Source organism: Triticum urartu, chromosome 5A (assembly GCF_056163025.1).
Source record: "Triticum urartu cultivar PI428250 chromosome 5A, HENAU_Tu73, whole genome shotgun sequence".
NCBI classification, from domain to species: domain Eukaryota; kingdom Viridiplantae; phylum Streptophyta; class Magnoliopsida; order Poales; family Poaceae; genus Triticum; species Triticum urartu.
This window is the reverse complement of record NC_141877.1, coordinates 657082717-657109524: the sequence shown is the minus strand read 5'-3', so window position 1 is coordinate 657109524 and position 26808 is coordinate 657082717. Positions and strand designations below refer to the sequence as shown.

The 26808-nt window shown below is 44.9% G+C and overlaps 2 protein-coding genes and 1 pseudogene across 2 annotated transcripts; 1 reads left to right on the top strand and 2 right to left on the bottom strand.

Moving 5' to 3' along the window:
• Nucleotides 1-8741: 8741 nt before the first annotated feature.
• On the bottom strand, nt 8742-12915 carry LOC147973818 (uncharacterized). The gene is made up of 3 exons (XM_087524802.1): nt 12160-12915; nt 11806-12040; nt 8742-10330 (listed from the first exon to the last, which is right to left on the bottom strand). Exons 1-3 carry the CDS (start codon nt 12913-12915, stop codon nt 8742-8744), a joined length of 2580 nt encoding a protein of 859 aa, XP_087380928.1.
• On the bottom strand, nt 12291-12435 carry LOC125511824 (small nucleolar RNA Z247; annotated as a pseudogene).
• A 5683-nt stretch (nt 12916-18598) lies between the features above and the next one.
• LOC125529191 (B3 domain-containing protein Os03g0120900) lies at nt 18599-20476 on the top strand. The gene has a single exon (XM_048693603.2). The coding sequence runs from the start codon at nt 19210-19212 to the stop codon at nt 20161-20163; it is 954 nt and encodes a 317-aa protein (XP_048549560.1). The 5' UTR covers nt 18599-19209; the 3' UTR covers nt 20164-20476.
• Nucleotides 20477-26808: the final 6332 nt, after the last annotated feature.

The following is a 26808-nucleotide window of genomic DNA, read 5'->3' as shown; positions in this document are numbered from 1 at the left end:
CCAAATAGGGTTATATAGAGTTGGAGTTAGGGTCGGAGGAGGTCCAGGGGGACCACATGCCCTTTAGGCGGTCCCCCTCTTGTTAATTCTTGCACCAGTATTTTTATATATTCCACAAAAATTCTCCGTAAATTTTTAGGTCAATCTGAGAACTTTTATTTCTGCACATAAATAACACCATGGCAATTCTGCTAAAAACAATGTCAGTCCGGGTTAGTTCCATTCAAATCATGCAAATTAGAGTCCAAAACAAGGGCAAAAGAGTTTGGAAAAGTGGATACGATGGAGACGTATCAGCGCGCCTTGCTGGGTAGTGGGGGCCTGGCCCACCTCTGGTGTGCATCTTCTGGTATATAAGGTCTTTTGACCTAGAAAAAATGAGGAGAAGACTTTCTGGACGGAGCGCTGCCGTCTCGAGGCAGAACTTGGGCAGGAGCACTTTTGCTCTCCCGCGGAGCGATTTCGCCGGGATACTTCCCTCCCGGCGGGGGAAGTCGAAGCCATCGTCATCGCCAACAACCCTCTCATCATGGGAGGGCCAATCTACATCAACATCTTCAACATCACCATCTCATCTCAAAACTGTAGTCCAACTCTTGTGTTCAATCTTTGTATGAAAACCTTAGACTGGTACCTGTGGGTGACTAGTAGTGTTGATTACATCTTGTAGTTGATGCTAGCCATTTATTTGGTGGAAGATTATATGCTCAGATCTATCATGATATTCAATACCCCTCTGATCTTGAGCATGAATATGTTTTGTGGGTAGTTAATTTTGTTCTTGAGGACATGGGAGAAGTCTCGTCATAAGTAATCATGTGAAGTTGATATCCGTTTGATATTTTGATGATATGTATGTCGTGATTCCCTTAGTGGTGCTATGTGAATGTGGACTACATGACACTTCTGTTGGAAATATGCCCTAGAGGAAATAATAAAGTGGTTATTATTATATTTCCTTTGTTCATGATAATCTTTTATTATCCATCCTATAATTGTATTGACTAGAAAGTCAAATACATGTGTGGATACATAGACAACAACATATCCCTAGTAAGCCTCTACCGGACTAGCTCGTTGATCAAAGATGGCTATGATTTCCTAGCCATGAACATGAGTTGTCATTTGCAGGATCACATCATTAGGAGAATGATGTGATGGACAAGACCCAAACCATAAGCATAGCATATGATCGTGTCAAGTTTATTGCTATTGTTTTTCTGCATGTCAAGTGTATGTTCCTATGACCATGAGATCATGCAAATCAGTGACACTGGAGGAGTACCTTGTGTGTACCAAACGTCACAACGTAACTGGGTGACTATAAAGGTGCTCTACAGGTATCTCCGAGGGTGTCTGTTGAGTTGGCATGGATCAAGACTAGGATTTGTCACTCCGTATGACGGAGAAGTATCTCAGGGCCCACTCGGTAATACAACATCACAATAAGCTTGCAAGCAATGTGACCAATGAGTTAGTCACGGGATCTTGTATTACGTAACGAGTAAAGAGACTTATGGTAACGAGATTGAATTAGGTATGGAGATACTGACGATCGAATCTCGGGCAAGTAACATACCAATAGACAAAGGGAACAACATACGGGAATAGTTGAATCCTTGATATCGAGGTTCGACCGATAAGATATTTGTAGAATATGTAGGAACCAATATGGGCATCCAGGTCCCGCTATTGGTTATTGACCGTAGAGGTGTCTCGGTCATGTCTGCATAGTTCTCGAACCCGCAGGGTCTACACACTTAACGTTTGGTGACTATATAAGTATAGTTGAGTCATTATTATCGTGGTTACCGAAGGTTGTTCGGGGTCCCGGATGAGTTCTCGGACATCACAAGGAACTCCGGAATGGTCCCGAGGCGAAGATCGATCTATAGGACGAAGGGTATTGGAGTCCGAAATTATTCCGGGGGTACAGGGTGATGCCAGCATGACCGAAAGGGGTTTCGGGGGACCCCGGCAAGTGTTGGGGGGCTCATGAGCCAAGGGAAGGGGGCAAACCAGCCCACTATATAATGGGTTGTGGGCCCCCTCACCCCATCCGACGTAACAAGAAGGGGTGGGGGCGCCCCCCTAGGGCGGCCAACCCGTTTGCCTTAGGGGCCAAGGCTCCTTGGGGGAGGCACCCAAAACCCATCTAGGGTTTCCCCCCTGTGGCCGCCGCCCCCCTAGATGGGATCTGGGGCACCCCCTCCTCATCCCTTCCCCCTATATATAGAGAGGCAGAGAGAGGGTAGCCATACCTCTTGAGCACATCTCCATGCCACGGCGCTGCCCTTCATCTCCCTCGTAGCCCTCTTCCTCTCAGTAGTGCTTTGTGAAGCTCCTGCTGAGATCCCACCACCATCGTCACCACCACGCCGTCGTGTTGTCGAGGACTCGAGCTACTACTTCACCATCGCTCGCTAGATCAAGGAGGTGAAGGCGTCATCAAGCCATACATGTGTTGAATGCGGAGGTGTTGTCCGTTCGACACTTGGATCGGAGTTCGCGGGAGGATCATGATTGGATCGCGAAGACGTTCGACTACATCAAGCGTGTTTCTTAATGTTTCCGCTTAGCGATATACAAACATATGCATATCCAATCTCTTCTCTCGTAGATGTTCATCTCCTAGATTGATCTTGGTGAGCGTAAGAAATTTTTTGTTTCCCATACAACATTCCCCAACAACTTCACCATCTTTGGGCCTAAGGGAATGCATTGTGGAGTAGTTATTAGATGATGGGTTGCTAGAGTCACAGAAACTTGAACCCGATTTTATGCGCTATTTCGTAAGGGGCTGATTTGGATCCATATGTTTAATGCGATGGTTAGATTTTATCTTAACTCTTCTTTCATAGTTGTGGATGCTTGCGAGAGGGGTTAATCATACGTGGGAGGCATGTTCAAGTAAGAACATCACCCAAGCACCGGTCCACCCACATATCAAATTATCAAAGCGAACGCAAATCAAATCAACATGATGAAAGTTACTAGATGAAATTCCCGTGTGTCCTCAAGAATGCTTTGGTTACTATAAGAGACTATTTTGGCCTGTCCTTTGCTATAAAAAGGATTGGGATACCTTGCTGCACCTATTGTTACTATTGTTACTTGTTACAAATTATCTATCTATCAAACTACCTGTTACCGACAATTTTAGTGCTTGCAGGCATTACCTTCCTGAAAAACCGCTTGTCATTTCCTTCTGCTCCTCGTTGGGTTCGACACTCTTACTTGTTGAAAGGAATACGATTGATACCCTATACTTGTGGGTCATCAGAGAGGATCTCTTAATAACCCACAAGTATAGGGGATCGCGACAGTCTTCGAGGGTAGTATTTCACCCAAATTTATTGATTCAACACAAGGGGAGCCAATGATATGAGCCTTAGCAGTTGAGTTGTCAATTCAACCACACCTGGGAAATTATATTTCTGTAGCAGAGTGTTTAGTAGCACAGTAGTATGATAGTTTTGATAGTAGTCACAGCAGTAGCAATGGTAACAGGGACAGTAATAGTAGCAATTTGTGATGATTGTAACATCAGTAGCAACGAAAGTAACTTAGCAAATACCAATATGAGAAAAGTGTAGGCACTGGATCAACGATAGATATTTCTGATGGATGATATTCATCATATAATAGTCACAACCTAGAGCGATACACAATAGCTCCAATTCAATAATGTAATGTAGGCATGTACTCTGTATATAGTCAGACATGCTTATAATAAGAACTTGCATGGCATCTTTTATCCTACCCTCCCGTGGCACCGGGGCCCATAAGGAAACTAAGGGATATTAACTGCTCCTTTTAATAGAGAACCGGAACAAAGCATTAACACATGGTGAATACATGAACTCCTTGAATTACAGTCATCCCCGGAGAGTATCCCAGTTACACACTTAACGTTTGGTGATGATATTAGTACAGTTGAGTCATTATGGTGGTTACCGAAGGTTGTTCGGAGTCCCGGATGAGTTCCTGGACATGACTAGGAACTCTGGAATGGTCCGGAGGCGAAGATCGATATATAGGACGAAGGGTAGTGGAGTATGGAATTGTTCCGGGGGTACCGGGTGATGACCAGCATGACCGAAAGGGGTTTGGGGGGGCCAAGTGTTGGGGGGCTCATGGGCCAAGGGGAGCGGGAAACCAGCCCACTAAGGGGTTGTGGGCCCCCCTCACCCCATCCCACATATCTAGAAGGGGTGGGGGCGCCCCCTAGGGTGGCCAACCCCTTTGCCTTAGGGGTCAAGGCTCCTGGGGGGAGGCGCCCAAAACCCATCTAGGGTTTCCCCCATGTGGCCGCCGCCCCCTAGATGGGATCTGGGCCGCCCCCTCCTCCTTCCTTCCCCCTATATATAGAGAGGTAGAGAGAGGGCAGCCGTACCTCTTGAGCACATCTCCACGCCACGGTGCTGCCCTTCATATCCCTCGTAGCCCTCTTCCTCTCAGTAGTGATTAGTGAAGCTCTGTTGAGATTCCACCAACACCGCCGCCACCACACCGTCATGCTGCCGAGGACTCAAGCTACTACTTCGCCATCGTTCACTGCATCTAGGAGGTGAAGGCGTCATCAAGCTGTACGTGTGTTGAATGCGAAGGTGCCGTCCGTTTGGTACTTGGATCGGAATTCATGGGACGGATCGTGATTGGATCGCAAAGACGTTCGACTACATCAACCGCGTTTCTTAATGCTTCCGCTTAGCGATCTACAAGCGTATGCAGATCCAATCTCTCCTCTCGTAGATGTTCATCTCCTAGATTGGTCTTGGTGAGCGTAAGAAATTTTTTGTTTTCCATGCAACGTTCCCCAATAAGTTTACCATCTTTGGGCCTAAGGGAATGCATTGTGGAGTAGTTATTAGATGATGGGTTGCTAGAGTCACAGAAACATGAACCCTAGTTTATGCGCTATTTCGTAAGGGATTGATTTGGATCCATATGTTTAATGCTATGGTTAGATTTTATCTTAATTCTTCTTTCATTGTTGCGGATGCTTGCGAGAGGGGTTAATCATACGTGGGAGGCTTGTTCAAGTAAGAACAACACCCAAGCACCGGTCCACCCACATATCAAATTATCAAAGCAAACGTGAATTAAATCAACATGATGAAAGTGACTAGATGAAATTCCCAGGTGTCCTCAAGAACGCTTTGCTTACTATAAGAGACTATTTTGGCATGTCATTTGATACAAAAAGGATTGGCCTACCTTGCTGTACCTATTGTTACTATTTTTATTTGTTATAAATTATCTATCTATCAAACTACCTATTACCGACAATTTCAATGCTTGCAGACATTACCTTCCTGAAAACCGCTTGTCATTTCCTTCTCCTCCTCGTTGGGTTCAACACTCTTAGTTGTTGAAAGGACTACGATTGATCCCCTATACTTGTGGGTCATCAGAGAGGATCTTTTGATTAGCCACAAGTATAGGGGATCATGATAGTCTTTGAGGGTAGTATTTCACCCAAATTTATTGATTCGACACAAAGGGAGCCAATGATATGATCCTTAGCAGTTGAGTTGTCAATTCAACCACACCTGGGAAATTATAGTTATGTAGCAAAGTGTTTATTAGCACGGTAGTATGATAGTTTTGATAGTAGTCGCAAAAGTAGCAATGGTAACAGGGACAGTAATAGTAGCAATTTGTGATGATTGTAACATCAGTAGCAACAAAAGTAACTTAGCAAATACCAATATGAGAAAAGTGTAGGCATTGGATCAATGATAGATATTTGTGCTGGATGATATCAATCATATAATAGTCACAACCTAGAGCGATACACAATAGCTCTAATTCAGCAATGTAAGGTAGGCATGTACTTCGTATATAGTCATACATGCTTATAATAAGAGCTTGCATGGCATCTTTTATCCTACCCTCCCGTGGCACCGGGGCCCATAAGGAAACTAAGGGATAGTAAGCGCTCCTTTTAATAGAGAACTGGAACAAAGCATTAACACATGGTGAATACATGAACCCCTTGAATTACAGTCATCCCCAGAGAGTATCCCAACTATGTCACTTTGGGGTCTACGGATCAGAACAATAACAAGTGCATATAACTAGCAGATAGGATCAAGAACTCAAATACATTCATGAAACATAGATGGTTCAAATTCGAAATCATGGTACTCGGGCCCTAGTGACAAGCATTAAGCATAGCAAAGTCATAGCAACTTTAATCTCATAACATAGTGGATACTAGTGTTGAAGCCCTAACAAATTGCCTTGATTACATGAGAAGTCTTATCCAACTCCAACACTGTCCAGCAAGCCTATGAAGGAATTACTCACTCCCGGTGGTGGGCTTCATGGAATTATTGATGGAGAAGGGTAATGATGACGACGGCGACGAATTCCACCCTTTGGAGCCTCGAACGGACTCCAGATCAGCCCTCCCGATGAAGAACAGGAGGTGGCGGTGCCTCCGTATCGTAAAACGTGATGGTTCCTTCTCTCTGATTTTTTTCTCCATGAGACGGTACTCATAGAGTTGTTCTTAGGGCAAACGAAGGCTTGTGGGACCCACAAGCTCATAGGGCACGCCCTAGGGTTAGGCGGTAGGCGTGCCCCTGACCCTAAACCCATCATCACCACCATCATTTGCATCAACTTCACAACCGTATCCATCACCTTCCTCCTTCTCTATGAAGTGTTCCACTCTCCCACAAGCCTCTGTAATCCCGTACTTAAACATGGTGTTTGATGCTATGAATTATTTACCGATGATTTCTTGCATCTCTATTATGTCTGAGTAGATCCCTTTTGTCCTATGGTTAATTGATGAACATATCTCATTCAATATGTGCATGAAATTTTCTCCTCATCAGCAGCTAGGCCATGCAACTAGAGCTTCACTGCTAGGAGTGGAGTTTCCAGGCACTACTAGTAGCTAGCAGCATAGACTATTTGGAGTAGGGAAACTGCTAGTATTAACGGGATATGCAAAACATGCTATCACTTGCGACAATAACCATCTTGCTTTTATAGTTACCAGAGAAAGGCAAAAAGAATGAACCCTGTCAGTATGCAGCTGACTTCCTTGCCCACCCTGGAAGTGTCATCACTGACAAGTTGTCACAGCTCACCCCATTGGTGTTCCGTATACGTCTTCTCGAATGATGAGTTCCCCACTCGTTAGCGAAGGTGTTTAGTAGCGCATCCATGCCGAGGAATATTGTAGTAATGTAGGGATCCTTGGCAAATAACGAATATAGTGAGGAGGGTGTGATAGCCTGGCTTATTGGGGATGATAGACTACTCATATCAATAAGGAATTCCTTCTTTTCTGTGAGCCCATTCGGACAAAACTCCAAAGTTAAGCGTGCTCAGCTTGGAGTAGTTTCAGGATGGGTGACCGACCGGGAAGTTGCTCCCGGGTGCGCACGAGTGAGGACAAAGTGCGCAAAATAGACTAGTATTGATCTATGGGGCCAGTCTAGATCCCGCCAGGAGTAACGACCACCGGCGGGTGTGTCCGGGGCGTTACAGAGGGGGTGGTGAATGGTCCATGGTGGATGAGCCCGTTCATCCCTCCACCTGACGAGCTTGTTTCCCTTAGGTTTCCATATTTTGACTTTTGGGTTTCTTCTCTTCTTTGAATTGTTGACCATGGCTAGTTTCTTGAACTTTTATTTGCCCCGTAGATGCCATGTAGGACCACACGGGAGCCCTTAGGTAGGACTTAACTATTCCCACAATAGGTGATGCACATCACCAAGCAGGGAACATGATGACTTCGCAGAGCCAATGATGATAGTGGTAACATTGTCTACCCCAAGCAATGGTTACAATAGAGGCTTCGCTTGCAATGCCGACTTTGAGTTGTAGCGGCATTGACGACAACTTTGACAAATGAAAACTTATCTTCGGAGATGGAGCCAACTTCTCTTAAACATTGGCAGCAACCAAGGCAAATGTTGGATTGGGCTGACCTTTTTTTTAACCAGGCATAACCCCTTCCCATTAAATGAATCACGGAAATACAACCATTTGACAAGTTTAAGGAAACGAGAAAGGGGAAAGTGAATTCAAGGATGTAAACTTTCTATGAAGCGTCGTACCTGTTGAGGCCGAGCCTACGTGTTTATATAGAGCAGGGGCTAAACCCTGATTGCGTACAAAGGGGGTTCGGTACAGGAGGTTTACATCTTGGAAGAGAAGAAAGAATCAGGAGATAACAATGCTTAAACCGATTTCTATCTATCTCTACTTAAGCTAACCCCTTGCCGAAGTTATATGGCACATGTCAACACATATGACGTGACAATATGTTGTTTAACATCCTCCCTTAATCACAACTTTCCTAAGTTGAGATTACGCTTGAACTCTTCAAAATTTCTTGTGGGCAATGCCTTGGTAAAATCATCTGCAACTTGATCCTTGGAGTGAATGAAGCGAATTTCCAACTTCTTGGCAGCAACTCTTTATCTGACAAAGTGGAAATCTATTTCAATGTGCTTAGTTCTTGCATGGAAAACTGGGTTGGCAGAGAGGTAGGTAGCACCAAGGTTATCACACCATAAGCGCGGAGCTTGACGTGATGAGATACCAAGTTCTTTTAACATAGACTGAACCCAAATAATTTCAGCTGTTGCATTTGCCAGTGCTTTGTACTCTGCCTCTGTACTTGACCTTGATACAGTTGCATGTTTCTTTGCACACCATGAAATGAGATTTGGCCCAAAGAATACTGCAAAACCACCTGGGATCGCCTGTCATCAAGACAATCCTGCCCAGTCTGAATCAGAAAAAGCACTTACAAGAGTTGATGATGACTTAGTGAATGTCAATCCAACACTAACAGTATCTTTGACATATCTAATAATGCGCCTAGCAGCTGTCCAATGAGCAGTGGTGGGTGCATGAAGGAACTGGCATACTTTATTGATAGCAAAAGAAATATCTGGCCTGGTCAGAGTCAGGTATTGAAGTGCGCCAACCATACTCCTGTACTTCCTGCTGTCCTCTTGATCCAAGAGTGTCCCTTCTGTGAGAGAAAGCTTTTCTGAACTAGATAGAGGAGTTGGAGACGACTTACAGTTCTGCAAACCAGCTCTTGCAACTAAATCTGATGCATATTTTTCTTGACAGAGATGAAGATCATCACCACTTCTCTTTACTTCAATTCCAAGGAAAAAGTGCAAGTCTCCAAGATCCTTCAGAGAAAATTCAGACTTTAAATCTTTTAGCAGTCCTGATATTGCTTCATCGGATGAACTTGTGACAATAATATCATCAACATAGATAAGCACAAATACAGAAGTGTTTGACTTGTTGTAAATAAACAATGAAGTATCAGACTTGGAAGGAACAAAACCGAGTGCTTGAAGCTTTGTGCTTAAACGTGAATACCATGCCCTAGGAGCTTGCTTTAGTCCATACAATGCTTTATCAAGTTTGCACACATGGAACGGTCTTTTCTTATCTTCAAACCCAGGAGGTTGTCTCATGAACACTTCCTCTTCCATAACACCATGAAGGAACGCGTTCTTTACATCTAGCTGTCTTAGGCTCCAACCCCTAGATACGGCAATAGACAAGACAAGACGAATAGTGGCAGCCTTTACAACTGGACTGAAAGTATCCTCATAATCTATGATGTACCTTTGCTTAAAGCCTTTTGCAACGAGTCTAGCTTTATAGCGATCAATACTTCCATCGGATTTTCTCTTAATCCTGTAAACCCATTTACAGTCAATCAAGTTTTTACCTTGACGAGGAGGAACAAGATGCCATGTCTTATTTTTCTGAAGAGCCATGTATTCTTCTTCCATGGCATGTTTCCACCGCGAGTCACTGAGAGCTTCTGTAAGATCATGTGGTTCACCTGTGCTGCAAGCCAGTCCAAATTTAGCTATAGTTTTGTAATTCTTAGGTTGAGTTACCCCCCTTTGAAGCCTTGTCCGTGGAGGTGTGGCCGGTTCAGCAGAAGCATCTGGTGCAGAACATCCAGGAACAACAGTCCCAGCTGATCCCGTGTCGGACCGTACAGGATGAGACGGATCTTCTGTGGCCACTGGTGAAGGCGAAGACGACCCAGGCGGTGCAGAAAATCCTGGCGGTCCAGCAGCCCCATCACACAGCAATGATGAGGTGGGCCTGTCCGAATCCTCGCAGGATCCAGCGCCGGAGGCCGTGCGTGCAGTGCGCCGCGTGTAGACGAGCGGTTCACCCGGGAACCGTGTGTGCGCTGGCTCCGTGACGGGGCTCCGCGTGGCATCACCGGATTCGCGCGGAGCAATGCGAGGCGGATCGCTGTCACTGTCGCGGGGTGCCCGATATGGCCCCGATCCCGGGGCGGATGTTGCTGCAGATTTCGCAGGGGAGCAGCCAGGCGGGCCTGACGCCGATCTCAAGGCAGATTCGCCTTGGATTGCGCCTGATCTGTCTCCCAACCCCGGACACATGAAATAAGGACCACTTTGGGCAATTTCTGCATCAATTTCATCGCTGGTTTTTCTGTTGCACCACAAACTTCACCACAAACTTCAGAGACATCATTAGTACGAGGATTAGTCAGCAGTTGATCATTACAATTATCATGCCCCCCATGATCAACACCGGTGAGATGAGATGGTAGAAGGAGGATTTCCTTCTGAAGTAGGGCTCCGGCATTTGGATGGAGATGGGCAAAAGGAAATTTTGTTTCGTCGAACACCGCGTCTCTAGAGATATAAATGCGACCAGTGGGTACATCTAAGCATTTTACACCTTTGTGTTGAGGGCTATAGCCAAGAAAAACGCACTGGGTGGAGCGAAACATAAGTTTCCTATTGTTGTAGGGTCTAAGATTTGGCCAGCAAGCACATCCAAACACACGAAGAGATGTGTAGTCTGGTTTGATATGAAAAAGTCGCTCTATCGGAGTTTTATTATTAATGACACGACTGGGAAGCATATTAATAATATGAACTGCAGCAAGAAACGCTTCATCCCAGAATTTTAAAGGCATAGATGCGCCTGCAAGAAGAGCAAGACCAACTTCTACAACATGTCTGTTCTTGCGTTCAGCTGACCCGTTTTGCTGATGAGCATGAGGGCATGGAACGTGGTGAGATATTCCTATTTGTTGAAAAAAGGAATTCAAGTTGCGGTATTCACCACCCCAATCAGATTGGAGGGCAATGATTTTGGAATCGAACTTGCGTTCAACGAGTGCTTGAAAGTTGTGAAACACTTGGAACACATTGGATCATTACTTAAGAAGATAAATCCACGTGTATTTGCTATAGTCATCGATAAAACTAACATAGTATGAATGTCTACCAACAGAGGTGGGGGCAGGACCGCAAACATCAGAAAATATAAGTTGCAATGGCTTGGTAGAAACACTAGTGGATATAGGATAAGGTAACTGATGACTTTTAGCACGCTGACATGAATCACAAATTGTTTGACAACTACGCTCACCAACATATGGGAGCTTATTTTTCCTAAGCACTCGTTCTACTAAAGAAAAAGAAGCATGTCCTAATCGATCGTGCCACCGAGTTGACGAAATTTTGGTGACACCATATGCTTGTTTATTGAACCTTCTAATCTCCGGAATCAACGGGTAAAGCCCTCGAACACATCTACCTCGAAATAGGATTTTCTTCGTGACCTGGTCCTTGATCAAAAAGAAGAAGGGGTGAAATTCAAGAAAGACATGATTATCAAGAGCAATACGATGAACAGAGAGAAGGCTTTTCGAGGCACTAGGAACATGCAAGATTTTTCTTAGATGAATTTTGCGAGTGGGGGTTTTAATAACTGAATGACCAACGTGACAAATCCTCATACCTTCTCCGTTTGCAGCAGTATGGATTTGGTCCTGGCCCCTGTACTTCTCGCGCATGGTTACCTTTTCCAGCTCACCGGTGATGTGGTTAGTGGCACCACTATCCACATACCAGTTTGTGTCGATGCCGTAGGAACCATCTGCTGCGGCAGCAACTTTCTCATCTTGAGAGGACTCACCATTTTCATCAAAGCGATACCAACAGTCCCGCGCCGTGTGCCCCAGCTTGCCACAAATCTGGCAGCGCAAAGCGTCAGGCCGTGATTTGGAGGTGGAGTTGCGCCGGCCCCTGGTGTTGGTGTTGAAGGGGCGGCCGCCACCGTTGCGAGATGAGTTGTTGCTGCCGCTGTTTCCACCTTGCTGCCTGCCCTTGGCGCGCGCTGGTCCCCGATAGCGAGAGGATCCACCACCGCAGCCACGAACAACAGCGTTTGCAAGGACTTGAATCCCCCGCCTGAGTTGGTGCCGTGGAAGAGGGCAACCCTCTGATCGAAATTACTCATCTGGGCAAAGAGATCATCGAGGGTTACCGGTTCAGAAGCAGGGCGCGTGTCGAGAGCAAACACGAGCGGCTGGTAGTCCATGTCGAGGCCGCCGGTGATGTAGGAGATCAGCTCATCATCATCCAGGGGCTTTCCAGCGGCGGCGAGCTCATCTGCGAACGAGCGCATGTGGGCGAAGTAGGCCGCCACCGTCTGGGTTCCCTTCTGCGCGTTGGAGAGGGCGATCCGGATGTTGTTGATCCGTGATCGGGACTGCGACGAAAACATGTTCGCCAGAGCAGCCCAGAGCTCATGCGGCGTGGTGATGGACGTAACCTGCACGAGAACTTCCTTGGAGAGGTTATTCAACAGATATCCAAGTACCTGCTGACCTTCTTTAACCAAACTCTGATGGAGGGGATTAGGCGCAGAGTGTTCTTTCCCGTCTTTGTCCATGGTGACCAGGACCTTGACGGGCTCCGCCGCGGATCCATCGACATAGTCGAAGACCCCAGCACCTCTCAGCTGCGGCGTCACTTGGGTGCGCCACAATATGTAGTTGGTCCAGGTAAGCTTCTCGGTGACCTGACCACTTAGGCGGGCAGGGGAAGCACCGGAGGAGGACGACATGGCAGGAGCGAAGGCGGAAGGCGTGGTGGCTAGATGAGATAGGAAGAGGAGGCTCTGATACCATGTAAACTTTCTATGAAGCGTCGTACCTGTTGAGGCCGAGCCTGCGTGTTTATATAGAGCAGGGGCTAAACCATGATTGCGTACAAAGGGAGTTCGGTACAGGAGGTTTACATCTTGAAAGAGAAGAAAGAATCAGGAGATAACAATGCTTAAACCGATTTCTATCTATTTCTACTTAAGCTAACCCCTTGCCGAAGTTATATGGCACATGTCAACACATGACGTGACAATATGTTGTTTAACAAAGGAAATGTTGGCTTGGGTCGAGCTTGGACTTGAGTCAACCTATGGTAGATTTTCTCACAAAATTAGCTATCCGGGATGGGTCTCCTCACCGTCAGAGCCGTAGCTACGGTTGTAGCGATTATAAGTTCCCTGGCCTCCTATCCAACGTATATGTTCCAAGGTTTGGCCGAGCTTGGACTTGAGTTAACGTTAGTATAGCTAATGTAGTATCTCGAAGGTTTGCCCTGGGGCGTAGTTACTCACATGCTCACCGCATGTGATATTTGCCCTCTCATCACTGACTAAAGTCGCATGGCGCCAAACCAACCAGTGATGATCTATTTTAAGTAACAATGACAGTGATGAGATAGTTTGGAGTGGATACAAATAGTGAGTCAAAACAGAATAGGGAGGGGCAGGCAAGAGACTGCACATGCATGTACAGTGAACTCGTACGTAGAAGACCTTTTTTTCGAGGAAAGTGCATGGAAGACTTTGCAACAACATAGAACAAATGGAAGTGCATGGGAGTCAATTTGACAAGGATTGATTCGTGGAAGGAAGAGCAGTCTCGTTGAAGTTTTCCATGCGCATGCGCATCGAAGAGTAGACTTGCGATTTGACGGTCAAACTAAAGTAAGGCCGGTCGCAACTTGCAAGTTGGTGATCAAGTGTTGATCGTTTCAACAAATATATGCAGAGTGATTATATATGAAGTTGCATGTAGATAGGCGTACTTGGATAGTGACAATGCGCATGCGCGCGTGCAGTGAGCTCCCGGCCGGCCTCCTATATATGTTCCCTGGCCTCCATGGCAATCCAACACACGCCGCTGATATTATGGATGGATCCGATGTCTTTAGACTATCCACATTGGGAGTAACATAGGTGGTAACATCACACTTATCCAAGTAAAATAGATGATGTGGCATGTAATTAATGAAGAAGTGAGGCATGTGATAACATAGCTAGTTACTGTAACATCACACATATCAAGAAAAGATGAGTCTACAACCTAATAAATTAAGTGATGCATCACACAACACATATGTTACTAACCTTTGTGGACGTAGTAATATAGACTAATAACATATGCATTTTACTTCCCACTATGACTAGACTTAGATCAGTCACTGCGTTATCAATGACAGTTAAATCATCCATGAAATTAAACCATCCCAATCGACATTTACGTATCTAAATTAAGGCCTAGGCCTCTTCCGTCTCCACCCATGTCATGTCCCTTCTTCCAATGACCCTCGATCTTGGAGCTCGGCAGCGCTGCGCTCTAGCCACGCGTTCGTCCTCCCCGGAGATGCAGCATGCTATGAGAGCTGGTGTACGGCGGTTCGTCACCACGGAGGTCAGCTACGCGCTCGTGTTCGGCGGCTGCGTACATTCCATCCCGCCCGACGGCGCGCGTATGGCGTCCTGTGTGCGTTGTCCCGGATCTACCACGGCCTGAGGCGGGCCTGCTCCTACCGGCTCGCTTGACGGCCTGGCAGGAGACTCTCGGCGTATGTATTGTTGCGGCGGCTATGGTGGTGCACGGGCAATCTGATCTGGCCTATTTGATACCGCTGTGGACGCGCATGATGCCAGCACGGATCAGGACAAATATGATGCTTGATGGCAGCTCTTCGGACTTTCAGTGGTTGTCGATACGGCGGTGGTTGGCTGAGTGCAGCTTTGATCCGCTCGACGGCCTTCGGAAGGCATGCCACCATTGGTGGATGGTTGGGCGGCTACAGACGGCGATTTGACGCAGAGGGTATGGTTGCGCAGCGGCGTGGTGGATTCTAGTCCAGTGCATGTAGCTGCTGGGATCGTGGAAAGTGGCGGGGATAACACACGATTGACTTCGATCTGGTGGTGCTTCTAGTATCCGGTCTCGAGCTCCGGGATGAAAATCCAAGGTCTAACTCACGTTGGTTTTACCTCTTGCAATGGCGATGTTTTTGCATCGTTACCTTGTTGAAGGCATTGCATGGATATGCTCGGACTTACTTCTTCAGGGTGAAAACCTAGATTCTGATCATTGGTGGTCGGATCCGGTGACGGCGGTGTTTGAGCATCGTTGCCTTGTTAAAGGCGTTGATGTTGAAGAACTTTTTCGTTGTCCTTGTGGTGTCAGGAGATGATTGGTGCGGATATGATCGTCGATGTAGTTTGTCGGTCACTGTTTTGATCATAGGGTTTTTTTTTTACTCGCTTAGGCATAGCTTTGGTCTTGTATGATTTTGCTTTTTGCCGGCGTTTTTTTAGTGTGAGTGCGTTGGTGTTGGCTGTGTGCATCCTAGCTATGCAGAGGCCGGGTGTGTGCTCTTTGTGTCTGCATCTTCTTGATGCTTCATTTTGAATCAATAAAATTCACCCTTTATCGAAAAAAATCTAAATTAAGGCCATGCATGCATGCCAAGAGTATTAGTAATTGAAATCGCCAAAGTCATGCTTGGCCAAATAGGAGTTTGATCTCATTTCTAGCCGGTCAATTCATCTTCGGTGGTTAAAGAAAAAATGATCTTGTCAGCAGCCATAATGTCGTCTGAATTTCACATTAATTTGCGGTTGCAGAACACCGGCTTTTTGGAGTAGTAGGGTCACTTTTATCATAAATCTAGGATTACGATCCAGAGCACTTCGTACGTACTACTCCACAAAACCTAGGAGCATATACAGATTACATTAATTCGACAGGGGTACACTGCATAAATGCACTACAGTTTGACAGTCCAGTAGGTATCTTCTCTGAATTGGTTAATGCACATTGTACTCGATAGTACTACTAAACCACTATCCATTCTGGGAATTACTGGGGGTCAAGATTTTACTACTTAACCGGTGATCAAAAATTCAAAATTATGTTGCTTGTGCAAAGTAGTAGGTCCCAGAGAAGGGCCTAAGTTTTATCCTGCTGCTGCTTTGCAAAACAGAAAAGAATAGTACGTTCTCTTTTCCCCCTTTTGCTAAATCGACATGCTATATGCCCACAGAAGAGATACCCATGCATGCAAAATGCAATGCACACACATGCACCGAGCTGTCCAATGGTCAACAAAGTGCTCAGCCAATCCACAGGGAACCGGCGGCCGGCTGGTCCCAAATTATCGTCACTCGGGATGCATCTTTGGCGCAACTTGGTTGTTTGGAAAGTGGAGATAGGCAAAGAGATTTCTCAACCCAATCCATGTCTGACCAAATTTTAACTACATAGTCTTTCCCTTGAGATACAAATCCTTTTGGTTAAAAATAAAGTCCATTAATGTCTAGAAAAAGATCATGAACGCGCTTTCGGGTTTGCTCACATATATAGGAAAAAGTCATAACTAAGTGAGATGGGGAGCAGGTATTTTCAGTTTCCCAAAAAAGCTTAATTTTCTACTTAGGTGCGCCGAGTGGGCATGGACCGAGCTAACTTGTCATGCTAACTTGTCGAAATCATCGACCCCATGTAGTACATGGAGTTAATTAAAGGAGCCTTTTGTGCCCATGTATGATATGTAACTTTGTTAGGACTTCATGTTTCTTTTGGAAAATATACACTCGTCACTCCTAAAACAAGGGCAGACTGATGTACCAGAAGACTAAACACGGAATGGGGTGAGCGCAGCCACTAGGGCCGGCACTTAACAACCTCTTGCCATGTGACCATAGGCCGGTCCTAAAACTCAAGTAGACCCAAAACTATTAGCTTTTCCCAGGACCGTATATATTTTTTTAAAATGTGAACATCAACCGTAAGTAAAGTACAAGTTGTCTTAATTTAACTTTCCTGGTCATAAACTTCCACGCTACAACCAAAACTAGAAGATAACTTGATTTACAAATAAAAACTAGCTAGACAAGAAAAACCCTTTGGCAAGTCTAACCAGCCGTCAACTACCCCTCCCAATGCCTCACGATTCTCCCACAAAACAAAGGCAAACCCCCCGAAAACAAACAGCCACTGGGCATATATTTTACTAGCATCTGCCCACCTCATGTGCCAAGTGAACAGCCAGCAACATGTGTGTGCACCTTATAAAACATGCCTCTACTGGTAAGTAGCTGCAGATTGTACCTTATTGTATGTGCCACATGTGCCTGAGTGTGCCCATAAAATAGACGCCTTCTCACCCCTGGGGCCGAATCAGAGGTGAGCAGCCATGCTGACCTCTCTCTCCTCATCTTGTCTGTCCTGCCACAATAGCTGGCTCTGCAGTGGCAATTTCTAATTGTAAGAAGATAACCTGAAATAAGTTCAGAGACAGTCGACTAATTAAATATTGCCCTTAACAGACTCGCGTTGCGAATATTCTATCTGGATGCATTCATGATTTTATTTGGGGATCTTAAGTTTTGAGGTTTAAGGCAATACACCATGGAAGATCAATTTAATATGCCAACAAAATTAGACAAGCATGTTCGGTCTTCTGTGGCAGAGCAATTGTGTGCAGCAGGTTGCAACAAGAGCAGTTCAAACTTAGCATCTGTATGTGATAATAACAAGGCAACTAAGACTAAGCATGTGCGTGATAAGGTATCCAGTTTTAATTCCAGATATTTGTGCTACGCACCACTTTTTCTTTCCAGAACGCGCAAGAGAATTCCAGATATTTGTGCTCCGTAGCACTTGGAAAACAAAAATATGTAGCACAAATATCCATTCATGTATGGTAGACTAACCTGAAAGCACAATGAAATTGTGAAGAGGCACCGCAAGGTCAAGTCAAATTGCAATGCAAAATTAATATAGTCAGTTGATACAGCTAGCTAGCACACTTGGCTTACATTCAACTCCCTACTTAAACAAACATGGATATATAAAAGCCTCGAATCAAATCAAGGAGTAATCCATACAACCAGAGACACACACACATACTCCCTCCGTCCCGGATTTATTAGGCCCCTTTTATTTTAATTCAAAGTTTAACCATGAATTGAACTAATAAAATGTAAACTATATGTCACAAAAATTATATTATAAAAAAATCTTTCAAATACAAATCCAATAATATATTTATTGTACCATATACTTTATAATTTTTTAGTCAAATACATGGTCAAATTGAGCCCAAAATACAATAGCCCTAATAAACCAGGACGAATGTAGTACACAATCCAATTTTATAAACTAGTAATTATATGAGCATAAGATACAGTTGTTCTGATACCTACCAATAAGCATGCATGTTGAAAAATCTGATCCAACAACTGGCATTTTGGGGCTCATCATCTGCCTAACTCGCATAAAGGCTCTCCCTATAGCATGACAAGGACAAGCTCACATGAGCTCAACCAGATAATCAATGGGCCCCACCCTAGCTAGCTATCTAGCAGCTAGCTAGCTCCTCTCACACCCCATCCTCCTTCCTCTCCTTTAAAAAGCAAGCTACTTGTATTGTGCCCACTCTTTCCCCCACCCCTCCATCATACAGTACATTGCGCACACAACTACACACGTATACGTACACATACATACACACTACTACACTACACACACTAGCTAAGCAAGCTAGGACAATTACCTTCGGTTGCAAGCCAAAAGCAAGCATCCATCCATCCAGAGCCAGCAGCCTCATCTCCATTTCTCCTCCTCTCCTCCCCTTCCTCCGGCCTCTCTCTCACCAAGAACCTTCATAGTACCCACCCCCCACCCTTCACATCCACCCTTCTTCCTCCTCCCCATCCTCTTCTTGCTCGATCTCATGCCTGGATCCTGCAAGAAACCCAAGCTCTAGCAGGCAGATCGAGCTGTTCCCCCCTTCGTAGCTACTTCCACAGGTTCCTGCTTTGCCAATCGGCCAAGAATTCTAAATTCCAATCTCCCAAGCTAGCCAAATATTATAAGCCCACCCAAATCCTATACTTATAAACAACAGTAACAGCACAGCACTGGGAGTGGGAGAAGTGGAGCACCAGCTAGCTGGCTGCCGGTCAAAGGTCAAGGAGAAGGAGCAAGCAGGCAAGGGGAGGGAAGGGAGGAAGGAGGCATCTACCTAACCTACCTCTCTTCAATCGGTGCACATGGAGTTCACCGCAATCCGGGCCTCCGCGGCGGCCGCTGGTGGCTGCTCTTCGCCGCCGCCTGCGGCGGATCATAAGGCCGAGGAGGAGGCGGCGGGGCCGGTGGAGAAGGAGCACATGTTCGACAAGGTCGTGACCCCGAGCGACGTGGGCAAGCTGAACCGGCTGGTGATCCCGAAGCAGCACGCGGAGAAGTACTTCCCGCTCGACGCCTCCTCCACCGACAAGGGCCTCCTGCTCAGCTTCGAGGACCGCGCCGGCAAGCCGTGGCGCTTCCGCTACTCCTACTGGAACAGCAGCCAGAGCTACGTCATGACCAAGGGCTGGAGCCGCTTCGTCAAGGAGAAGCGCCTCGACGCCGGGGACACCGTCTCCTTCGGCCGCGGCGTCGGGGAGGCCGCCAGGGGGAGGCTCTTCATCGACTGGCGCCGCCGCCCCGACGTCGTCCTGCCGCCTGGGCACCACCGAGGCTTTGCCCTCCCCTCTGTGCCCTTCTCGCCGTGGATGGCTCACCCGGCCGGACCCGGCGGCGCTGGCGGCAGGATGTTCCTCCAGGCGACTACGCCGGCGACCGTCTACGATTACGACGCCTACCAGCACAACCACCAGCGGCGACACATCGGATACGACGGGTACGGGGCGGCGCCCGGCAGGCAGGTCGTGTACTACCAGCCGCAGCAGCACTACCACCACCAGCACCAGTCGCTGGTCCTGGAGTCGGTGCCGGTGCGCATGGCGGCAGCGCCAGGGCACCCGGAGCCGTCCGCGGTGGCGACGTCGGGGTCGAAGCGGGTGCGGCTCTTCGGGGTGAACCTCGAGTGCGCGGCGGACGCCGAGGAGGACTTCAGCGGGCACGGGAGAACGGCGACAACGGCGCTGCAGCTGCTGTCACCGGCCTCCTCCTCATCGTCGTCTTGCGGGAAAGCGAGGTGCTCTTTGAATCTTGACTTGTGAAGCGCTAAGAGTGGGCGGTCGTACGATCCACTACTACTACCACTACCGCTACTCAGATTCTGACACAAACGGGGTCGCCGCCGGCCGTTCGCAAAGGAGAAATTAACCTGTCGGCCGGAGAAGTAAACAAATGCGGCGGCGGCGGCGGGCGGTGCATGCGTGGAGCATCTAGCCTCTTCGTAATCTCTTCCTTTGGTATATAGCTCATGATCTCTCCTTAATTATTATTAGCCAGTGCAGTGCGGTGTGAGAAGAAACACGAAAAGAACAATTTAAGCAGCAGCAACAACAACAAATCTTCTATCTTGATTGATGCATGGTTTCTTGCTAGTATCTTTTATTTGCTCTGATTTGCATTCCTTCCCCAATTTCCCCTTGTGTGCTTGAGTATAATTAAGATGATCTCTCGTTCTTTTCATTTGGGGACTTAAACAGAGGATAATTATTGTAGGAAGAGAAAATTGTATCTATACAACGAGTCCATGACCGAGCCTAGGAGACATAGTGTGCTCCCCACATATGATAACAATAAATATTCACCCTTATACAAATACAATACATGCAAGTATCTTGGAGGTGGGATGCAATGTTTAATTAACAAATTGATTATGCTGTAATTGTGCACATGGATTGTTCTTGTTGCTGCTGCTCTAGTGTGGGCATATGCAGGTCAATTGGGCTCTCCTTCCAAAGCTACCTAGCTGTAGGGTGAGGAGAGGTTGCCTTTAAAATGTAGCTTAGCAGCAAGCAAGCCAGTATGCCAGCCAGCGTTGTAGCTTGCTTGCTAGGACAGGCAGTCATGGCAGAGGCCTGGAGGTCAGACCCTAAATCCTTCTCCTACACATGCCTGCCTGCCTGCAATTTGCATACATTCATACACATGCATCTATCCCTCTCTCTCTCTCTCTCTCTCTCTCTCTCTCTCTCTCTCTCTACGTATCTCTCTCTCCTCCGCTCATACTCTCTCTCTCCACAGTAGTACTATAGCACTGTTGCACTGCTTGATTTGGCTTGGGCATTTGTCCCATGTGCAATTCCTTCGTCCCTGCTGCTTCAGCTTCTGCTGCGGCTGCTGTTTCTTCTGCGGCAGCACCACGGCATCTATGCCTAGTGCGTGAAATGTTCATCAGGCAGCACAGTACACCATGCATGCCCGCGTACATAACTACATACGCAGGCAGAACTAAATGCCAAGATGTGTGTATTATGTGTATATAAATATGCATGCATGCCATCCAGCCAGCCTTTGAGCTGCTACCAAGAAGGTGTAGTAAAAAAGAAGAATTAAAGCTGTTCGTTAGTAAAAAGCTAGCTGCTGCCGTAGATCCTTCCCTCCTGCAGTCCTGCTGGACCTCGGTTCTTCCCCAGAGAGAGATGGAGAGTGAGAGATCCATGTGGATGCACTGCAAAACCGCAGAGACCACATTGCAATATTGCATCGGGTACAGGACGTAGGAGGCTATACACAGCAGCATGGCTCGATTAATCGAAAATACTTACATGCACTTGCACAGTTGCACCTATCAGAGATCTGGATTCAGGTAGTACTGGGCAGTGATGAACGATCAGTAATGCCTGCATGGAGGAGGAGTAACTTTTAGCCATGTGTCACCCATTATTAGGCCTTAATGCTGGGTATATACCCACCGCTGCTGCCACAGCCCAACCCCAGGGCTAGCTGTTCCTGGGGTCCTGCATGCAGGTAGCTATAGATTTGGTGTTTTGGTAATTGATGATTCCTGTGATTAGTCCAGGCACCCATGCATATGCCTTGTCAGCGATTCAGTATGGAGTTAATGTAGCAGCTTTGTTGTCTTTACGTTTAAGATCGAGCATGCATTGCATTGATCTTCATATCCAAGTCTGTTTGCTGATATTTTTGAATTTTTGGCTTCAAATTCTGCGATGGTACAACTTACACATGTTTTAGCTTTCTCTACTAGGGAGAGGCATCAATCCATGTCTTGTTTGGGTACACTTTTTCATCTGAATCAGCCACTTTGGATTGGAAGGGATTTTAATTCTATGTTCCCTGCCTATCCGGAGGATTTGGGTGGGACTATTATAGATTCTTGATATGAAAGTGTATTATAGATAGAAAACCATATGTGTTTGCATCAGGCAATGCAGAGGCCAAGGGGACAACCTGTTTTTTCAAAAGAAAAATTATGGAAAAACAATAACTATACTTGCTGTTTCTTGTTTTGACTCTTTTTTGTACCCATATTTAAAAATCAATAAAAATGCACAACAGAGTGCTTGGTTTTTAGCTAATTCATTTCCCTTCATTCGTTCTTCAATATTGATCTGTGTGTAGGCTTTCTGTTAATGAGTGTCCAGTGAATACCTTGTTTGTTAGCAACTGATTCACTTGAATGTTAGGGCTAATGTGGTGCGATCGAGAAAATGTGTTGGTTAAATTGACTAAGTTATGTATATGCGTAGAACTGGCCATTGAAGGAAAACAGTGTATTGCACTGTCAGTAGAAGTGATCTGAGTTGAGAAACTTAATGGATTTTTTTTTTGAATAGTTTCGATTGCTTACCACATGTGTCACATGGTTAGAAACTTAAGGGAATTAATCTCACGAGATCTTATTAGACATACAATAAATAGATTTCAAGCTAGGACAGGATACATTTAGTCTCCTCCCTTATATGATAAAATAGATCTAGGGCTACATAGGGCTTGAATTCAAAGTGTCCATCTAGTTATAAGTTCAGTAATAATCTTGTAGGATATATGAGTCAATGGATATATTGGGAAATTAACATGATCTAGGATCAAACAAAAAATCATTGGTCTTTTTGATGATAAACACTCAACCCTGCATAAGTTAAGTGTACAAGGTAATCTGATGTAATGCTTTCATATTTAATACTACAAACTGGTTATTTCTTCCTATAGGTCTTGGACATGGATAAACAAGCTTGCATTATCACAAGTTAAAATCATGAACGTTTTGGCTGGAAAGATAGTAGTTTGGTATGACTGTATGAATGTAGTATATTGATATATCGTATTCTCTGTTAACTTGCACCATTAACTAATTCATGTATCCTCGCCACTATATACATACATGGCAAGTCCTCTCCTTTTTTTCAAGCTATTTATTACTCCCTCCATCCCAAAATAAGTGTCTCAACCTTAGTATAACTTTATACTAAAGTTAGTACAAAGTTGAGACAAGTGTCTCAACCTTAGTATAACTTTATACTAAAGTTAGTACAAAGTTGAGACACTAATTTTGGAACGGAGGGAGTATATCACTGTAGTGTATTGTTATGAATCAGTGAACTTGACTGACCACACTTGGCCTCAAGTTAATGCAACTCTGCATTTGGTTTTAAGATAATGAACATTTCATGCGTATAGCTTCACTGATCTGATATAACTTTCTGGATGATGTTCTGCATTTTTCACATATAAGCTGGTCGTGGCCGTTTGAATCTAATTACTCTGCATGTGTGGGCTTTACTTATTTAAAGGCGGGCGCTTGTGCCTTCATTCCAAAAACATATAAACTGGATTGGATTATTTTCTCAAAAATAAAATAACAAAGAACCGGCATATCTATAATCTTAGTACCAGTATAGCTAGCTAGCTAGCTTATGTCTATTCATGCATATGCCTCTGGAAGAAACGGCATTACTAGGTACGTAAAGTGAATTAGGTTAGAAAAATATAGCATTTGGTATATATATTTTTTTCAAAACTAAGCATGCAGGTTTTTTCTCTTTGGAATTTTATGCATGATCTTTAATTACCGTGTGATCCTTGGCGTACATATGTAGTTTCCAAATACAAACTCGTTTGATAGTATCCGAGTTCAGGAGCCAATTATCTCCTTCCACCAGACTTTCCATGATGTCTGGAATATGAAGTGTGAACAAGTGTAGAACGCATATGTACAGGCCTAGACAACGACTTGTTAGTTATATGCACGTTTTTATCGCAAAAAAAAATTATATTCACGTTTTGAAGTCTGAATATGTTAATATTTTCCTAATCACAAATGTTAGTCAAGACTAATTTTGATCCCGAATTGATTTATCTTGCAAAGCTTTATGTGCATCTATTGCAAATATAGGTTTAGAAATGTTCTCCACGTTCTGTAGAGTTGGCAACTCATAGTGTTATCCCTAGCAATTCATGATTGCATCCATCTACAAATCTAAGGTGGTTATGAGTAATAACAAGAAGCAAGCTAAAAGGGGTAGCATCCAATACAATGGAGAAAAATTTCTTCTGTATCACATAGTACTGGTTTCCCAAGAGGCTCACGGATATCCACATTTCTTTGGGGGATAATGAATCAGCAAAGAATCACAATAAAAAAATTATAATTCCATTAATTAGCACTATTGGAAATTCACAAAGCCAGTGAGTAAGGATGCAAAATCCAAGAAAAGATATTTTAAACTTTCTTTGAAGCTAATTTAAACAAGTGGTTTATGCAAAGTTACACAAGGTATATACTGACATAATTCTCAGGTGTATACTTAAGGATGTGTTATTAGATGGGCGTGGATAAAATCCCAACTAAGGATATAGAGTGTGTACCATCCATATATTATAGCATGACGTGTGAGAAAATGTTGGGCAGAAAAGCACTAAAAAGAGTGGAGGTTGCCCACAACACGGCCATCAGATGCCTTATGTGTAAAATGTGCACCCAACTAGCTTAGAGGAGCTCTTAATATGGACAACGCCAGTGGTGGGTCACGGGGCAATAGGCAGAGGAAGAAGAAAACTTGGAGGTAGCGGAGATCGGAAACATGATCAACATGGAGAGCATGGTACAATGAAAGCTTGTGACCGGAGATGAAATCGAGGAGAACACAAAGGCGGGCAAGGAAGAGGAGGTAATGAACACGGGCAGGGGAGCATGGGACCGAAGATGGCGGTCATGAGGGGGGGGGTGGGGGGGGGGAGGGGGAAAGGAAAGAAGAGCAGCAATGCATTGAGCTTGTTGATGCCTAATGTGTGATCTCATGTCGTAGTACATCCAACCCATATATAAAATATCGCATATGTATGTAAGATGTACAATGGAGTATTGCCCCCATGAGCATACACTAGTAGAAAACGGAGCTTTAAAACCGGTTCGTAAGGGCCTTTAGTGCCGGTTCCATAACCGGCACTAATTGGTGGGCACTAAAGCCCCCCCCCCCCTTTAGTGCCGAACCGGCGCTAAAGTGCCACCACGTGGCGTGAGCTCGCGCCCTGGTATGGGGGACCTTCAGTACCGGTTGGTGTTACCAACCGGTACTAAAGGTTTCTTTTTTTGAATTTTTTTTTGAAAATTTTGGAAAAAATTTTTGATTTTTTTTATTTTTAATTTTTCTGAATTATTTGGTGATTTAGTCTCTAATCACCTCTCTTAACTGCTCAAGTGTGGATCACTCATTCCAAATCATCTAACTTCTCGACCGGTCACCCATCCCTCTCACTACTCCAGCCTGAGCACGCTTAACTTTCGGGTTCTATTCTCCTTCGTTTCCAAGTCTGCACTTGTTGTTTTCTTGACAATAGTAAGATGCCAATCCTATTAACCCTCAGGAGTTTAACTTGAGCATGAAGTCACACATTTCACTGTTTGAGTTTAAAACTATTATTCTAAAAAACAGTAATTATTTAGTAACACTAATATTTCTTGAATAAGTTTGACCATAGTTTGACCATAGTTTGACCAAAATTTGAAAATTTGAAATAATTATTTAGTAACACTAATATTCTTGAATAATTATGTAGTAACATTAATACTTCTTGAATAAGTAGTTTGACCAGATTTAACAAAAAAAATTAAAAAAACTTAAATTTGACCATATCTTTTTTTCCTTTTGGAATTTGAGGATTCTAAAAAATTGCAAACAGGCCGTAGGCGGTCTCCATCGGATGCGGATTTTCGTGCTGAATTTTTTGATATATTATATGTTTTTTCCGACATCGTATGCAAAAGTCATAGCCGTTTTACATTTTCCCTACACTTTTTGCAAAACATGTCCAAATTTAAGTTTTCAAATTTTCCTAACTAGTAGATGTAGTAATATAACTACCTCTCGAAGGATTTTATTTTTTGAAGTTTTTATCATTTTCTTTTGATTTTTTCAGAACTGAAATGGCGACACACGGGGGGGTAGAGTTTGAAAATTGCCCTATAGTACCGGTTTGTGTCACAAACCGGTACTATAGGTCAGACCCCTTTAGTACCGGTTCGTGGCACAAACCGGTACTAATGGTTAGCCCTTTAGTACCGGTTTGTGCCACGAAACAGTACTAAAGGTGATCGTGGGGCCCCAGCCTGACGCCAGCCTGCCATCACCCCTTTAGTACCGGTTCATGGCACGAACCGGTACTAAAGGTTCAACACAAACCGGCATTAATGCATAGTCATTCGAACCGGCACTAATGGTACCATTAGTGCCGGCTCAAATTCAAACCGGCACTAATGTGCTTCATGTTTGACCCCTTTTCTACTAGTGATACAAGGATAAGGTGTGTGCCAAAAGGTAGCTTAGAGCATTTCTAGCAGTTGCTCTACAACATAACTCCATATACCGCCTCCCTAAACTTAATTCCACAAAAAATTGAGCTTTAATTTTTTTCTACACCTAATCTTCCCCTAAATTTAACTCCCAATA

Bases quoted from the DNA above. Each gene is read 5' to 3' on its own strand.
- LOC147973818 (XM_087524802.1), bottom strand. From the start codon at position 12,915: ATGTCGTCCTCCTCCGGTGCTTCCCCTGCCCGCCTAAGTGGTCAGGTC. The intron at 12,041-12,159 runs GTGGAAACAGCG...TTGCGCTGCCAG, and splicing joins CGCCAAGGGCAGGCAGCAAG to ATTTGTGGCAAGCTGGGGCA. The intron at 10,331-11,805 runs GTATGAGGATTT...CGAAATCTGCAG, and splicing joins TACTGCTGCAAACGGAGAAG to CAACATCCGCCCCGGGATCG.
- LOC125529191 (XM_048693603.2), top strand. From the start codon at position 19,210: ATGGAGTTCACCGCAATCCGGGCCTCCGCGGCGGCCGCTGGTGGCTGC.